This window comes from Alligator mississippiensis, chromosome 2, assembly GCF_030867095.1.
Source record: "Alligator mississippiensis isolate rAllMis1 chromosome 2, rAllMis1, whole genome shotgun sequence".
Classification (NCBI taxonomy): Eukaryota; Metazoa; Chordata; order Crocodylia; family Alligatoridae; genus Alligator; species Alligator mississippiensis.
Window position 1 is genome coordinate 26,979,464 of NC_081825.1, and position 18,227 is coordinate 26,997,690.

General features: G+C 40.7%; 1 protein-coding gene across 4 annotated transcripts in view; it reads left to right on the forward strand.

The window, feature by feature from the left end:
* The window catches only part of JAKMIP1 (janus kinase and microtubule interacting protein 1), a 219,638-nt gene that overhangs the window by 136,925 nt on the left and 64,486 nt on the right, over window positions 1-18,227 (forward strand). For all 4 annotated transcript variants that reach the window (XM_059721563.1, XM_059721566.1, XM_059721564.1 and 1 more), the window contains one exon: window positions 16,001-16,495. In XM_059721563.1, the coding sequence (XP_059577546.1) occupies window positions 16,001-16,495 (495 nt within the window). The remainder of the gene's footprint in view (window positions 1-16,000; window positions 16,496-18,227) is intronic.

Here is an 18,227-nt window from a genome sequence, read left to right on the forward strand (position 1 = left end):
TGCCTTCATATATGGGTTTGCAAACTTTTATGTAGAGAAGGCAATTTGTTCTTATTTGTTAACACTTAAATGGATCCCCTATTCTTTCTTTATCATTGTTTTTGTTTTTGTTTCAAATTTCATCCATTTTAAAATAATCTCTGTGCCCACCCATGCTTCAGATTATTTTTATTGTGGTTAACAGGCTTCTTTTTCTGCTTGATCTTTATATCTGATAAATGAGCTCCTCATTAAAGCAAGGTATTTGGATGACCTAAAATACTGATTTTTACATGAAGCCATAAACTGATCTCTTATTCTCTTACCATAATTAACTAAGTGGGTACTGATAGTAAATTGTAGGGAGCCTTACATTTTTGCAGGGAATTTTAATAAAATGAGGCAGATGAAAATTTGAGACTTTCAAACAAATCTTTATTAGGCTGGCACAAGTGTCATCTTAAAGCTGGTGGAAAATTGCCATTTCGGTTCCCTGGGAAATTAAAATATTTTGACATTTGTTTTCATTGCAAGCTGAGGCAAAAGTTCTTGCACTGAATATTTTGCAGAACAGACTGTTATGAAAATTGTTCTTAAAGACAGTAACTTTTTACTCTTCCACATGCCTATATCATCAGGCTGTTTTGTAAAATGGGGACTATATGAACAGGAGTCCGATCCCTTCTTCATGTTTCTTATGGGTCAGTCAGCAGAATTGCTGTGTGAAATAATACAGCAAGTCCTACTGCCATGCCCCTCCATCTAAAATGAGACAGCTCATGTACTATTCTGACATCAAACTTTCAGTGCTTCTTAATACAACACTTTAGGAAGCTTGCCAACTTCTTGGTCCTCTTAAATCCCCTAGGTAGAGTATATAGCCCTACTTGATAGCGTGCCTAAAGAAAATTCTCACCTGAAATTACAGCATTCTATCAAACTAGACAATTTGTTTCATATTTCTCAGTTACTTTACTTCATTTCTTTTTTATAATAAAGTATCTTTTTATTTAGTTTATGAATACAGCCATTACTATTCATTTTCCCTAGTTTTCTCAAGTTACAATTCTGCCTTGAAGATTTTCTATGTAACAAGAATCTTAAATGAGGAGTAAAATGTTAAATACGAGTTAAAAAAGCAAAAGAGATAAAAGCAAACCTTAGAGGCTCAGACCTTACCAGTTGTTAGGACATAAGGCTAAATGCTGAGGCAGAAGATGAAATCCTGGCTTCTTTTTAAGAGTGAATTACATGGTTTGGGATTTGACCGAGGGAAACTAACTTGTTTTGGGCCTAATAATGAAAGAAAACAACCAAAATTAAAGATAAAAATAAACAACTTTCAGGAAGGTAGAAACATAGGATCCAAGAGAGAACTTGATAAACAAAACAACTTGATTAGTGCAGAGATGAGATGAAAAGTATTAAAAGAGCTCATTGTCCAAATACTTGAACAGCAACCAGAACACATACTATGTTTAACAAAGAAACAAATTATGGGGTAATTCTGTTAACTTGACTCCCTTTAGATATGTTCTCTTGTATTTAAGTATACACATAATAAGGATTAATTTGAAGAAGAGCCTTCTAAATTGATCTGGGACATGGTTTACTTTTAACATCGTTAGATAACAAGTTAAAAGTATTATTAATTGCTTGTTTTATCATTTAGAGGCTATATTTCAGAGCCAGATTACACTGTCAAGTGCCATGCAAGAAAATTAATCCTAACATTTTTCTGTGCACTAAAAGCTATGGATGTTTTGGAGTAAGATCTTATGCAAGAATCCACGAAAGCATGAGTTTGTCTCCCCAGTTAACTATATATTGAATTGTTTTTAAGCATTTGAACTGCTTTTTGCTGCAAGATAATTCTTTTATAATAGTACATATATAGTGTGTTTTTATTGTGTGTGTGTATGTATGTGTACATACATACATATACGTATAGATATAATATACACACATGTATGTGTATATACATATATACGTGTGTATATAAATATACATATACATGCGTGCGTGCGTGTGTGTGTGTGTGTGTGTGTGTGTGTGTGTGTGTGTGTGTGTGTGTGTATATATATATATATATATATATATAATACACATACATAGACACATGTATGTATGTATGTATGTGTACACACACATACACACTCCCCTCTCCTTTGAGTATGTGAGTATGGATCCTACTGTCTGAATGTGTCTTTGCTCATGGGAGAGAATTCTTTTGAGTACCAGGGTGTATAGAGGTTGCCTGCATGCCTTGTGCTGTCTCATTCTCCATCACAATGTTATAAAGGCTGGCAGCTGCCATCTTTCCCAGTTCCCTCTTATAGCCAATGGTAACAAGACAGAGCCCAGCTAGTAGCTATCTGACCTCGCAGTTGGTTTTGGTAAATATTCTTCAGATTGTATAACATCCTTCAGAACTTCTAATTTTTCCCCACTAACTTCTGTTAACTGAACATAACTACCTATCTGCACAGCGCATTGATGTCCAGCCCCTGTGCCCTGGGGATCATACATGAAACTTTCTGTTGCCATCTATTGATGAACTGAAAGTACTAGAAGAAGAAGCTGAATGAGCAGATATCTTTTGCGTGAACAACACCCCTTATTGTATTGCAGACTTTGTGCTGGTTTAGCTTCATTTATATTTTGGATGCAAGGGCAGTGAAGTGTTTGTCCTCGGGGCATGAAACAAGGGATGTAATTTGTACTTAATGTGCCATGAATGAAAAAGTAACTCTAATCAGGACCTTATTCATGATGTGCTGGGACAGTTTAACAATAAACTTGAGTAGACTCTGTTAAGAGTCTCTTTCTTATCCTACACTCATTGCATCCTATACACCTGCCTGATCTTAGGCGTAACTGAAGAGAGCTGTTGTTATGAGACACAGTCCAGACGAGGCAACAGTGGTCAGGTTCCTCCTGCTCAGTGAAGTCATCAGTATCTCAGTTCTTAATCATTGTGCTATGTGTATGAGTTCAGCTCAGCATTATAGATGAAGGTTATGTGGTACTGAGAAATGGGGACATAGCAGCAGGGTGCACCATAGCCAGCAATCCGAGAGTTATTGTTGGCAGTCCCTTGATATACTGGAAGACTGTCCTCATATAGAGGAGTTATCGGTGAATCCAGAGATGGTTGAGCATACCAATCCAAGATTCAGGTATGTGATGGATTAGGTAGGTTATGGTAATGTGCTTAAATTCTTCTAGACTGACTGAACTGAGATGCATGACAAGACAGGTTCACGGCTGGAGATAATGCCATAGGAACAATTCTAAAATGCCAGGATAGGCTCTTTTCATAGAAGTGAGGCATCGCTTTTCCTCCTCTGTGCAAAGATAAACCTTTGCTGGGATGTGAGTAATCTCTGACAATAAACCATGATAAGACTTCAGTGGACTGAAGGTAGAAGTGTGGTGTCAGACAGATGCATGTCCACTGTGTGGTCACATAATCAAGTAGAGAAACTAAGGCAAAAGACTAACTGCTTAGGAAGCTGTTGAGTGAGCATCTTTCATGTTGTTTGCATGCTGTTGATTTGCTGCTGCTGTTTTTCCCCCAAATTAATTGTGTTCCCTCCTGCTTTATAGATTCATAGATGTTAGGGTCAGAAGGGACCTCAATAGATCATTGAGTCCGACCCCCTGCATAGGCAGGAAAGAGTGCTGGGTTCAGATGACCCCAGCCAGATGCCTATATAACCTCCTCTTGAAGACCCCCAGGGTAGGGGAGAGCACCACCTCCCTTGGGAGCCCGTTCCAGACCCTGGCCCCTCTGACTGTGAAGAAGTTCTTTCTAATGTCCAGTCTAACTCCGCTCTCTGCTAGCTTATGGCCATTTAATCAAATTTATTTCATTTTCTAACTTTTACAATGAACCCCTACATTTTTAACCTACTTCTTATTGCTATTGTCAGCACCTAGTAGAAGGGGAAACAAGTGATAAGCACTCTAGCGTACAGGTTGCAAGCCTTGTCCATTCAGCACAGGGTAAATATCTTTTAAAAATGAGTATATTAGCTGTTTCTTCTGTTTTGAAGAGTTGCATATACTGAGTAGATGCTTGGTATATTAGTTAGTCTCAACTAGGATAATAACTGATGAGCCATAGGGCTGAAGCTTTATTTTGAAAAATCTATGAAAGTCTATCCTGATAGTAGACAAGCCAAAGTTGCATGCAACAGTTTGTCTGTCATTCAAGTGACACCAAAAGCTTGTGCAAAGGAGATGGCACTAAAAGATTTCCTAGCACTGTTACAGGTGTCCTTCAGTGCCAAAACTGATCCCTAAAACATGTTATCAAAACCAACACTTATACTTCCTGTGTTTAAAGGTTGACATACAGAGGGCATATCTGGACTCAGAAGTTGAGACTGTAAGCAGAGCTTGGTTTTGTCTCATAAGGACAGACAGCCTAAAGTCTCCAGAGAGAAATTCAGTAGATCATACATGGTACGAAGTGCTGGGGGAATAAAGTAACCTGCAGGTCAAAAGATGCTCATGGTATCAACATGGGTTCTGGTGATGTAGCCATCAGTACTGACTTCTACTAAGGAGAAAATGGGACAAGCATCAGTGTCAGAGCATCTACCAAGATTTGATGTAGATTCCAGGAGCAAGGGAGATATATACTTTAGCGCTGCCCAAAGAAAGTTTCTCTTCACTATGAAAGGAGAGGAGCATGCATTGTTGTCTCTACATAAAGAAAACCCCTCTTCTGAGTTTAAACAGGTTTGTTGGTTTCTTGTACTCGACCCTATGACCACCAGTTCATGAGGACTGGCACTGGTCTGAACAATACCTGAAGACCCTTTCATGCTTTTAGAGTGTACCACTAATGCTGTTAGTTGTATCTTGTATGTAAAAGGGTTCTTTGATGTAAGGAAGTTTTGAAAACCACCTTGTCAAAAAAGAATACTAAGAGGGAGAAGAGGGTACAGGGATAGGAGGAAAGGGAGGATTGAAGTTAACTGGCTGGTGTTCATCTTATTGGTTGAGGGTTTTTTTTTTTTAATTTTGTTTTTATTGTTGGGGTAGGAGTATGGGCAGAGATTTTTATGAAGGTAGGCCAGGTGAAGAAAGGAATACAAAAAAAAAAAGTTGGCACTGTAGGCAGTTAAGATGGAACAACTCCCCCCTGCCTCCCCCCCCCCCCCCATTGGTAAGTTCATTTACATAAAAAGGAGACAGTGAGGCAACTTAGACAGGGAAAATGGTTCACTATAATAAGGTTATTGTTACTGAAGAAATCTGGTGGTAGAATAGAGACTGGCAGGTTTGATGTCAGGAAGACAGAAGTGGGCACTGTATCTGTAAACATATGGTATATCTGCTGCTTCTGCCACATCTAGTATCTGAGTAGAGAAGGGGGTGGTTGCTAGAGGCTGGCTAGGGAGCCAGTCAACTCAGTGTTTGGTTGAGGGTCAAGAAGCAACTAAGCAGGCTTTGCCCCATTGTAGGGTTTTTAACCATCCTATGGAATGCAAATTAATATATAACTGCTGTTACAGTCTTGTACAGGTCCTTATACCTTGTTGATCTGAGCCCTTCTCAGTAGTACATTAAAAACAACACTAACCTCTTTTATATAGTGGTGTTTTCATCCACTCCAGGGAAAGAAGCGGGTGTTCAGGGAAGTGTTTTGTTTGAGGGAGGGAGAATATGGACAGTTAAAAAAAAAAAAAAAAAAAAAAGGCCTGAGGCTGAATTGATTCACTCTTTGTAGGTTGCTCTGAGATGTTTACATTGGAGTGATAAGCAAAGGAACAGACATTCACTTGATTCCAGAAATGCAGCCACATGGGAAACCATAAGCTCCTCACATGGTTTTCCCCTGCCCACCAGTACTATTTCCATCTTGCTCAGGGAAAAGGGGGATACACAGTAATATTTGTAAAAAATCCAAAGTTCAAAGCTCAGCTCAATGGTTAGTGTGTCCTATTGAAATATGTAGAGTGATTTGTTTTAGAAATTATGAAATTTCTGCAGTAGCATGTTGCTTTAAGTACTTTTATGCCCAAAGGATGGATTCCTGATGGCCTAGTGGTGGCAAAAGTGGCTGCTGTGCTTGCTACTTCTTTTATTTCTTGCACTTCTGTGATGCTGGCATTTTGTAATCTATCTTCAGTTGGTGGAGAATTTACTTAATCGCTTGGCAATGTGCCTGAATGCTTAATTGCCCTCCTTGTTCAAAACTTGCATCATGTTTCTGGTTTGGAATTTTTGACCCAACTGTTGCAGAATGCCACTCCATTTTAGTGTGCTCTACAATGCCTGCCAAAGGAGACCTATAAATCTTCTAGTATTTAAGGCAGAGTTGAATTGCTCCCAGTAGGAGGGAAGAGGTGAGAGTTCATGGCATCTGAACAGATATTGTTTTCTATGTTGCTTCCCTGCATTGCAGTTTTTCAGTGCCCGTCAGAGGCCTTGTTACTTTGGTTGTCTGGCACTTGGCTGTCATCCTTCTGCCATACAAAACCATGATAGGCATCCTACAGTCACTCTAAATCTGTGCCTGTGATTAATATCTTGGGTTTTTTTCATTCTCTGAGACCCAAGACCTGGGAAGCTATTCTGCAGGCAGTGTGATTGATCCTCCTCCAATTTCTCTAGCAGCTCCTTTTAGCCAAGAGCCAGCTCCCTTGGAAAAGATCAAATCAAACAGCTTATTTTACTGAGACAGCTACAGTTTCAGTGTGATCGATGCAACTGAAAACTGCTTTTTGCAAAGGGTTTTCTTGGTGGCCTAGCTGTGGTTCATTAGAGTTCAGATTGTCAGCTCAGTGCCTGAGACCTTAAACTGGCATAAACATGGGGGCTGCTACTCAGGCAGCAGGAGTGACTTAGACTAGCCAGCAGCAGTGTAGGTGTGATGCACCCTAAAGGAAGCATCATTCTAAGTGCTTGTACCTTCAAAGGCAGAAACAGAGAAAAGGCAGAAAATGGGAATTTTGGAGGATCTAGAATTCCTGAAGAGCTCTGAAACCTAACCCTAACAGAGCCGTTACTGAATTCCCCCCTCTGTAATTATGCATTGCTACAAAATATTTTTAAATGAGATCCTTACAGAATAGGAAAAGATGTTGCCTACCTTGGGTATTTTTGGTTAATGTCACTATGATCTCTGAATAGCCCTGTAGATTCAACCCTGGTTTACTGGTGTTCTCAGTGGAAGCAGGAGTGGCCTGTCTTGGATTTGAAGGTCAGAGAATTGTTGAAGAGGGAGTATAGATTAGATTTTAGCCTTGTCTGTGTGTTGTTTCTGTGATCAGTGGAAATGCAATCAGTGAGACTCAGAATAGCAGCTGCCAACAAAAGTTGACATGTTTCTACAGCATATGAGGAGCTCAGACTGCTCTAATATATAAAGCTTGGAGGAAACAAGGTTATTTTTTTAATATATCTAATAAATACTAACAAACATGATTTGACATGTGGGACTATAGTCACCTTGTTTGAACTACGTGATGATCTAAATTTACGTATGAGTGAGGTGACAGCACTTTTTATTCTCTTTCCCACCTTTGGTTATAAACATACAGAAAACAGATAGAGACCAGCAAGCGTTGGGCTTTTAAGCAGCACAGTCCTTCCGTACACTTTTAATTGCACCTCAGGGAATTGCAAAATTATGAGCCTGCGCAATTTTGCATATAAAACATATGACCACACGTAATTGCATAGTTTTGCATAATTTAACCTGGGCAGGCTCTGTGTCTCCAGCTCTGTGGGGCTTGCCTCCTCCGCCTCCCCCCTCCCCCTATGGTGCACAGCCCTTGCCACCGGCAGCAGCAGGCCCTCGGGTTGCTGATGGCTGCAGCAGGCAGACCCCCTTGGTGGCGCACAGCTTTGGCAGAGTCCCAGGGGCTAAACATGGTGGCATGGAGCCAGCCTGGCCAGCCGGCTGGCACGTGCCTTCAGTCCAGATTAGGCTGGTTCTATGCCAGCACATGGGGCTTGCAGCACTTCAGGCAGGAGATATGTGACATTGGACCGGCCCAGGCCGACTCCAGCAGGAAGTTGCACATGGAAGCTTGGAGTCTGCCTGGCATGATGGCGCACAGTTCCCCTTGGCTTCCAGTCTCTGTGCCATCAGGCCGGGCGGGCTCTGTGCCTCCATGTGCAGCTTTCTGCTGGAGTGCTGGAAGCTCCGCATGGAGCCCTCTCTGCCTGGTGGTGTGCTACTCCCACCTACAGTGGTACAAGCTGCATATGCTGGCACAGAGCCAGCCAGTCTGGTCCAAAGGCATGTGCCAGTGGGCCAGGCCAAGCTGGTTCTGTGCCGCCACGTGCAGCCCTCAGGACTCCGTGCATAATTTTGAATTTTTCTGCGCATAAGTCCCTGGAGTGCATTTAGTGATGATAAGGAGTGTTGGCAGCTTGCTGATCAATCTGCTTGTAACAGGATCAGTACGGAGATAACATGAAGCATATAGATAAGCTTTGCCCTTTGTTGCTAGTGAGGAAAAAGCATATTTTATAAATGCAAGCCAGAGTTATCAAACTATAGTCTGTCAGTCTCTGAAAATTTGTCAAGTCATAACTACGTTTTAGATCTGGAGGAATTGCAGGAATTTATGATAACTACCTACCTTTTTTGACTCTTAAATGCCTAAAGGTGCTAGTACTATTAGCATAATTTAGTTAACAGAGCTGCTAAAGTACAAGGTGCAAATCTCATATAAAATCATGCATTGTCAAATAATTTGACCATCATCAATTTGATTTGGCAATACATTGGATGAATCGTCTCTAAATTGCAGTAGACCTTAAAAATAATTAGTCAAATTTGGTCAAGAGAGAGTTGGCACAATTAGCATTCTAGACCAGCTATATTTTTAGTGAAAAGTACTTCTTCAAAAGTCTGGTATTCATTTGAATTAATTCTAAGTTGGTAGTCTAAAAAACTGACCAAAAGCAACCTCATTTATTCACGATGGTTGTTGCTTTACTGTGTGAACTTGGTTATTGTCTGAGGGATTTGTATTTAGGAATTCATGTTTCTCATTGATGGAAAGGATCCTGCTAACTTCAGTGAACATTTGGATCAGGCAGTTAGTGTACTAGCAGAGAATCAAGTTAACGTAGTTTGTACAGTGAAATGCAGACTAATAAAAAGATTTCAGATCTTAGTTTTTGTTAAGTAAAGTGACCCTGCCTACATTTGATTTACCAGTTGCTCTGTGATGAATAATAATGCCCTTGGCTGCTGGCATTGGATAGAACAGTAGTTCTCTTTTCAGACCATAGTTTATGATAGACAAATTTAGTGAGAGACATATCATAAAGAAGACCTGGATCTGTATGTTTACATTGAAGTTTAAATTTATTAAAGTTTAAATTGGAGAAATATGGACCGAGTGCTACCTATGTTGATGATTTAATACTGTTACACAACTTTTATAGTTGATAAAGTCTTTCCTATCTGTTTGATCAACAGAGATACTGGTTTTCCCTGATAAAAAATGACAAATTCTCTGATCAAAAACCCGTACATCCTCTATTTAAAATGAAATGTCACTATATATATGTATCAACTGAACACAATATTTTATTGATATATTTACAATTTTAAAGCAATTTGGAAACTAGTACATCAATCACTATAGTAAAATTAATTCTAAGTACCTATACATTTTGGTATTTGATTTTGGGGTTTTTTATCATGGAAAATTAACTCCCCCTACCCCCTTAGCACACCAGGACCCAGGTCCAGGCCCCTTACTCCCTCCCACAGCACCCCCCACCTCCGGTCCTGCTGGTGCCTCTCGCCCCACATCCACAGCCCTCTGCCCCCCCCACCAGTACTGCCAGAGGAAGCCCCCAGCTGCCAGGGCTACAGGGCCAGAGACCCAGGTCTGCAACTCCCTGCCCCACATAATAGCACCCAAGGCCCAGCTGCCACCTATGGGAGGCAGCAGCTGCTGTGGCCTGAGCATGGAGCTTGGCTTCCCCCTCCCCCCCCATGCAGGTGGCACAGCTGGAGTGGAGCTGGGGTGGGGGCAGTGCAGGCTGTGGGCTCAGGTGGGGGGTGGGTCTGGCTTCCCACCATCACGCACACTCCCACCTGCACCCATGCCCCCCAGATCTGTTCCTGGGGTGGCAGTGGGTGCAGGTGAAGGCTGCCCACTGTGGGCTTGGGCTCCCCACCCTGTTGCCCTGCTCTGCTCTGCTGTGTTGGGTCCCACCCAGGGCTGCAGAGGCCCTGGGGAGCGCAGCAGTGCAGGGAGCCTGAGCCCACAGCAGCCAGCCTGCACCTGCCCCGTGCACAGATCTGGGGAGTATAGGTCCCTCCTGCCCCTCAGGAGTGCACACAGCAGTGGGGAGCTGGCCTCGCCCCCACTTCCCCCCAAACAAGCTACCCGCAGCCCTGTCCTGCTCCCTGCTGGGGCTCTGCAGCCACACATTATGAACCCAGGCCCCAAACTCCATGCACTGCCCTGCTGGGTAGCAGCTCCAGCCCCAGCCCAACTCCCTCCCTCGCTCCGTCCCTTCCTCCCTCATTTCTTCCCTATAGGGGCCTTGGTCACCACCACTAGACTCACCTGTGGGAGCTGCTGTCCAGGCTGCTTGACAGGCATCTACATATACATGCACATGGTGCCCCCTACTTGATGCCTCTCTTCCTGCTCCCTTGCAGGCTGGAATTCTGCCAGCCTGCAGAGAGCTCTTTGCAAAAGAGCAAAATCCATGCATTTCTTTGTTACAGTGTAAAAGTCACATTTTTCTCAGGCAAAAGGGAAAAATCCATGTTTTTTTCTGTTTTTCCATGGGAAATAGAAAACCAAGATCCCTGCTGATCAGTCTACAGTTTGACTTCACCTATGGTTACTCCTTTGTTAGAATCTATGAAATACTAAGTAGCTAGAAAAGGAGAACAAAACTAGTTTGATATATTTGGCAAGGAGACAGTTTGTTTGCTGAAAGAAGATCTTTATATTTCGGTAGACAGTCCTTTGCTACCCTGTGGCTGTTTACATTTGGACAGGAAGTCAGGCAAGGAGAAATGATCTTTAGCATTCCTCCCCCAAAAGCTTACCGTTGCTTGGGCAGCAACACTGTATGTATGTGCAAAGACTAAAGGTTTCATTTATAAAGGAAAATGGAGTAAATATTCAAATCTGTTGTATCAGAGGGTAATGGTTTTGAATTGGCTACAAGTATCCTCACAGGTCTGTCAGGTTTGTTTTATATTAATTTTACACTTAATGCATAAAACTGTTCAGAAATCTCTTGGTAACTGTGTCAATGGCATTCATGAATTGCTCTGTAAGTCAGGTGCATATGGGACAGCCCTGCGAACAGGGAAAAGGGTTTTTGGATTTCAAGGGAAGGGTTGTAGAAGAAAGGGTCAAATTTAGGGCCATCTCTCTTCCTCTCAATTTCAACCTCAGCAGCCCAGCAGCATGTTACCATGATTCCATGCAGGCAATTTTCTATCTTTCCTGACACTGTAATAACAGGGAGAGACCGTTTGATTTGTATTGTAAGGTCCTCAGGATTTAGCTTGTTTATTGGGATGTGAGGTGTGATACACATTTGAAGTTGCTATATAAATTGCAAGCCACTTAGCAAAGTGAAAAGATATATTTATGAATGTCACTGTTGCTTAAGCTTTGTTAAATTAAATATGAGAGACAGTTGTTTTATTACTACTGAATAGTTAACTATGCATTGCAGTAGAAAGCAGTGATATGGATGAGATTTGTCTTTCTTTTTTCAGTTTGGGTGAAAGAAATAGTAATGTGCTGGCTTGAGGATTTTTCATACTTTCAAAATGCATTTCAAGACCTATTTCTCACTTATTAAAAATACTTTTTTGGAACTCTCTCAATGTTACTCGGTCTTAAACTGCCTTTCAGTCAGTATCATATGATTGACATTTAACTAATACATTTTGGGATGTAATATTGCAGATGGATTAAACCTATCAAGATATGAAAAGGTTTTATTTAGTTTTAACTAAGTACTGTAACTTTTTTTTTCTTTTCTCATCAATAATAATAATAGATACATGTTAGTGAGATTAGTATGTAGTCAAATTGGGATGCTTAAATCAGCCTCTAGTTCCACATTTGACAATTTGGATTAATACAAATAGATGAAAAGATGCCTAAGTGTTGGTCTGAGATTTGTTTTAAACTCAGTTATATAAGTAGGTGGACAAACAGCACTGAAAACTGGAGTTGTCTGTTATTTTCTGTAGGTGTGGTATTTATTTCTATGACTATAACACAGTGTAGATAATATGAAGAGTGTTACTCCAAGATGTGTGGTCTATATTTCCATTATCCAAATTGAGGAGCCTTTTAGGAACGTGCTCTTTCCTCAATGTGTGGCTAAAGTGATAGTGTTTTTGTTGTAAAATGTTACTGTGACATCTAATTTAGAGCGTTCTCACTTGACAGCTTTGAGTATACTTTTATCCCAAGTGAATTTTATTTGGTTAATAATTCTACTCGCTTACAGTTTTCAATAGGATTTCAGGTTTAAGTGTTACAGTTCTTCTTTCCCCTGCTGCTCTTTAACCTCATTCTGGTATAAAGCACCAGCACCACGTGGCATGTGTGCTTTTGTAGTGTCATTCCTGGGTAAAGCAGAGCTCTCTGAATTCTCTGCTGCTCTGTGACCTTGTTTTAGATTAGCGGATTGTGTGTCAAACTTATGTTGTGGCATTCATTATGCTGGATGTAGCAGCAAGATATTACTGACAATGATCACTTTGGAATATATTATTCTGTTCCAAATACACTACCAAAAGAAAAGCACACCTATCTCTGGACATTTTTTTCTAAATTAGTATATAATTCCACATGGAAAAAAACATCACTTCTCATGCAGCCTGCTGAGTGTGATTTCATAATAAGGTTTCATCACAGTGTGTATTGCTATAATAGGCTATAGTAGTTTTTCTTCTAACCCATAGAGTCCTTGACCTACATTTTCAAGAACTTCTATTGATTTTTTTTTTTAGGTGACCAATTTCAGACCTGTTAAAGAGCTTGATTTTTTTCAGAAAGCACTGAGTACCAAGGCACTGCAAATAGAGCTCATAAGATGTCACATGTCAAATTGGTCACCTTAAAATCAAGGCATCCAGCATTACCAGTTGCTTTAAAATTTAGATTCTAGACTTTGGCTTTTATCTGTAACCTTTCTGTTGGCAATTGTAGATTTTAATCAAAAGTTGCTTCAGTTCCTTTCAACATCTGAAGAAAACATCCCTTCTCACTCTAGGATGAAAGGAGGAATAGTGAAAACATCAGTTAAAATACTGCCTCTTCTGTGGACTTCCTGTACAAATTTAGTCAAATCATTTATTCAACTTGTGCCTCGACTTTCTATCTTTCAAGCAAGTCTAAAGCTTTACTGCTACACACAAGTGTTCTGAAGATGTATTTTAATGCCTTGCAAGGCTGAGACAGTGTGGACATGAATGAAAAGTAAATAGACATTGTTCATGACTCCATCAGTATGGGAATGTTTCCTAAAAACCCTCTCCCCTCTACTCCTAAACACAGACTCCCAGTTTCTCAGATGGACTCACCTCCCTTGGCTGGTTCTACTTCTCAGAGGGAAGCAGGAGGGCATAGGTGTCATCAAGAAGGAGAGCCACTGCAATCTTTAGGGATTTGGGAAAGAAATATGGGGGAAGCCGGTTTAGGTCTTATTGAGTCATATTTTGCCATACCTCCTACCAGGGTGTTACCAGATTTGCCAATTACTTTGAGGTGTGCTCATTTATTAGGAGTACGTTTCAGGGTCTTGGTAATTCTGTCAGTGTGCTGCTTGTGTTACTTGTGTTTCTATACGGAGCTGTATCTGTCCCTTCTGCAAGTCTTCACCCCCAATAGAGCTATCTTGCAAGACTGAGTTTCAGTGGGACTGGGTTCCTCCAGTCACCAAATCAGTCACTCTCTCTCTCTCTCTCACACTCACTAACGTGACATGCGTGACCGGGCCAGGTTGATCAGCATGGTCAGGCTGACACCCTCATTTGCCAGGAATCAGTTCATCAGAGCAACAATAAACTGCAGTCAGACACAAGCACACAGGTGAACAGAATCCCTCTGAATCCGGCTGGGTGTCCAGCTGACACCCTCATGGGCCAGCATTCAGTTCATTAGGGCACGTCTGAGTCAAACTGGGTCAATCAGCCTGTACAAGCTGATCCCCTTATGTGTTTCAAACTCAGCACATCTCAATCTTTAGCCCTTTGATAAGCGGACCCCACAGTATTTTTGGGTTTCACAGGGATCTTTAGTTTAGGTAAAAGAAGCGTTGCTGCAGAGCAAGTGGGGAAGGAGAAGTAGAGGAGGAAAAATATACCCAGTTACTACCAGTTTGACTATAAAAGTTATTTATTGCTAAGTACATGAAATATATAATGGTACTAATAATAATAGAAATGCAAAGGAAAAACAAACACAAATGATTACAATACTACCCTAATTTCACTAAGTATTTGGGGAAACTTAGCTCAAGCTTAACTAGTACAGTTCAGGTTCAGAAATTTATGCCTAGAGAGAAGAGAGAGAGAGCGCGTTGGGACCTCACCAGTCCAAGGTACTTGGGTTGCAGTGCTGACAGGTAAAGTTCGTAGCACGATCCTCGAAGGGAGATGATATGTTTCCTCCAGCCTCTCGAGAAGAACAGTGGATGGTATCAGAGAGATTTTTATTCCTTGAAGTGCACACACTGCTGCTTTTTTACAGATTTTTATACCCTCAGTTCAGCTTCTTCAAAGCATTCTTAATAGTGTAAATCATTGTTTTTTCTATTGACAAGGGGTTATCTGGTTTGGAACATCTCAAGAAACTGATTGATAATCAGGAAACACATAAGGTTAGGGAGTAACCAGCTACTCGGGAGCCAGCTTGAAATTCCTATGGATAGCAGATATACTGATGGGATGTCTCATGGTTTCTTCAGAAACGATAGCTTGCAGCATCAGGATTTTGGATTTTTACTAGTTGTGAACAAGCCTCAGCTTAGCATAACTTTTCCAGATCTTACTATAGTCTTTTAACAGACTATAAGGCAATTATTGGAGTGTTTATAACCTTTGGGCAGGAGAACTTCCACCAGTCGTCCCAGGAAAAGTATGACAGCACTTGTGGTCAGGGCTCCAAAGGGCTGGATGCTGTGATGAACCTATGTACCATTGTTCAAGTGTTGCTCATACCCCCTCTGACTTGGTCTCTTTGCCTCAGCATTCCCTAACCCGGCAACCGAGTTTTAGCCAATCAAGTTTAAATAGACCTCCCATAGTGGGACTGGGGAATGTATGGCCCGAGATGCCTGTTAAACTACTTCTGCTTAGAGGTTGGGGGGGGGGGGAGGGAGTCCTTTGTAAATCCAGATTAGAACTGGTCTGATAAACGCTGAGCTGGGTGTGTGTAAACATGGGTTGATTAGCATCTGGAGCACAGATTCCCCATCATGCAGTGCTCCCTGCTTCTCTGATCCCAGAATTCACTGCAGTTTCTGCTTCAGGTTTTGTGTCCTCCATCTCCCATGTAAATGAATGGTCATCTGGTTCCATCTTGGATGCAAATGAGACCTAGGGCAGTTGTTTCACTCTGGTCACCCTTATCTGGAGGGCATTAAGTGCGTCTCTCACTGCATCTTAATCAGTTTCGTTTAGGTGGCGGGATTCTTTGCGAGTCAGACTGTTCTGTGCCAGGGTTCCCCAAGAACACACAGCTGAGAGGTAACAAGGGGGAGAACCTCTTAAGCTTAGAACGTCGTTTTCAGGCACTGCCAACAAAATATGGCAATTCTGCGATCTGCAGCACAGGTTACAAGTTACGTTTGAACCTGAGAGGTCTCAGAGCTCAGTTTTGATCTAGATCAAAACTTCCTTTGTTTGAGCTGTTGAGGTGGGGGAGGGGCAGGGAGGGGGGGTTCTTTCTTTTTTTATATCAAGGGCTCTCATGAGGACTTCCAGGGAGTCCACATCACATGCAAATATACTGATCTAAGTTTTATTCTTATATTCTAGGTGGGTAAATTGAGAGAGAAAATACAAGAAGTTAAGCAAGAAAGAGAGCAGGAGCAACACAAGCACACTGCTTACATCTCGGAGCTGAAGGCAAAGCTCCACGAAGAGAAAATGAAGGAACTCCAGGCTGTCCGGGAGGCGCTCATTCGGCAGCATGAGCAGGAAGTAGCTCGAATGGGAAAAATCAAAGATGGTGAAATTCACCGTTTGCAGTCTACAGTGAATGTGCTGCGGGATGGGGCTGCCGACAAAGTGAAAACAGCATTGCTCAATGAAGCCAAAGAGGAGGCTCGAAAAGCATTTGATAATGAACGTATGAAGATGCAACAGGAGATCTTAGAGCTGAAGTCTGGTAAAAAGCAACTTGAAGAAGCTTTGAACAACATTATGCAGGCAGATAAGATGAAGGCTGCTGACTTGCGCACAGCTTATCAATCCCATCAGGATGAGATAAATAGAATAAAGCGTGAATGTGAGAGGGATATCCGCAGGCTGGTAAGTTAATTAACAGTACATTTATTTCAATTTACGGCAGCTGTGAAAATGTACTGCACTGCCTGGGAAAAGAGATTTGTCCCTTTTGCAGTGGCATATTTAATTTCTTCCTGTTCCTATAATAAACCTCTTTTCCTACTTCCAACTGTTCTGGTGGTCCAGAGGGGTATTGGCTCCATGACCAGCCATATCCAAATCCATGACGTTTCTTTCTATCAAATAAAAGTATGAAAGAACTAAACCAGACCAAATTCCCGTTTACTGATTTGATTTTGTAAAATGGAACTTCCCCTTCCTTTTTACCTAACGTGTCTTTCCCTACAAGACGTACTTTATCAAAAGGTTCAAGACGTGTTCACTGTGCAGAGCAAGCGTTCCTCTGGATACACTGACTATTGCAAAAGCATGTTTTATTACCTTCATGGGGGTGGGGAGCAGGGGAGGAGATGCTCTTTTTCCAAGGTATTGTTCAAGTTACTCACTTTCTGGAAAAAACAGGCATCCTTATCCATTTTCATTTGTTCTGATACTTCTCCAAAGGGAAGAGAAGTTAGCTTGGGCCCAGAAGAACAGCTTGTGCTTTTCCTATATTAACATTATGACTTATCATAGTTTTCAACTTTCACCTTAAGAACAATACAGAAGAAAAGCTAGAGTATATGTACAGCATTCTGTAGTGTGTATATATATCCAGATCACTACATTTTACAATCAGTATGCTGTGGTGTTTAAGATAACTATACAAAAGTGGATTTATAGTAATATATCATGAAAACAAAGAGCATGGCCTTTTGATATTTACAAGTATTATCAAGATTTGGTTACTAACCTGAATAAATCAGCAGTAAGGTCAAAATAAAAATACAAAGAAAAAATACAATTGTACTATGAAATTATCTCCCTTTTAATATTTATTTTTAATATTAAGGAAATGATTTACCAAGAGGACTAGACTTGGAATGGGGTAAAACACAGAAAGGTTTAAGCCAAAATATTTAGTCAATCTGTGAATACATAAGCAAATTCTTTTTTTTCCTGCTCCATTGGTGAATGAGCAGCAAAGATGCTAGATGTTAACAAGCATTTTACAGATTTAGTTACAATCCAAGTTGCATGCATGTATAGTTTTGTATGTTCCTGTTCAAAAATTTCTGTTCATATTTCTGCAAATTAAAGGGCTTCCTTTGCCAGTTCATCAGCCTATTTTAAATATGGATTTAAAGCTCCAGATTTACATCTGTACTACTATTTCTACTTTTCTAAGTCTTCTTCAGCAGACCCAAATACAGCTTATGCTGGTACTGGAGAAATGTAATATAAATCTGATCAAATCTATAGAAAAAATTATTTGTATTGTTTATAGAGCATACTTTTACTATAATTAGCATGTATAACATTTTACTAATCTTTTCAAATAGTTTGAAAATAGTACATTACAGTACATTTTAACTGCTCTTACTTTGTGTCTCAATTAAAGTAGTTGTGTGTGAAGCTTTAAAAAAATTACTTGCACATTTTATCATAAATTAGCTTTTTCAACCAAACGTGGCGAATTTTATAGAACAACATTTCTGTTGGCAACATGAAAATGAAAATAGATTATCACTAGCATACTATATTAGTTGAAAGGAACAAATAAAATTTCATTCTGAGACACAGCTGCTATATGGCCATAATTAATAAAGCAAACTCTTCTAAGTCTTATGTGCTGAAAGAAATAATAGGTGCTTCA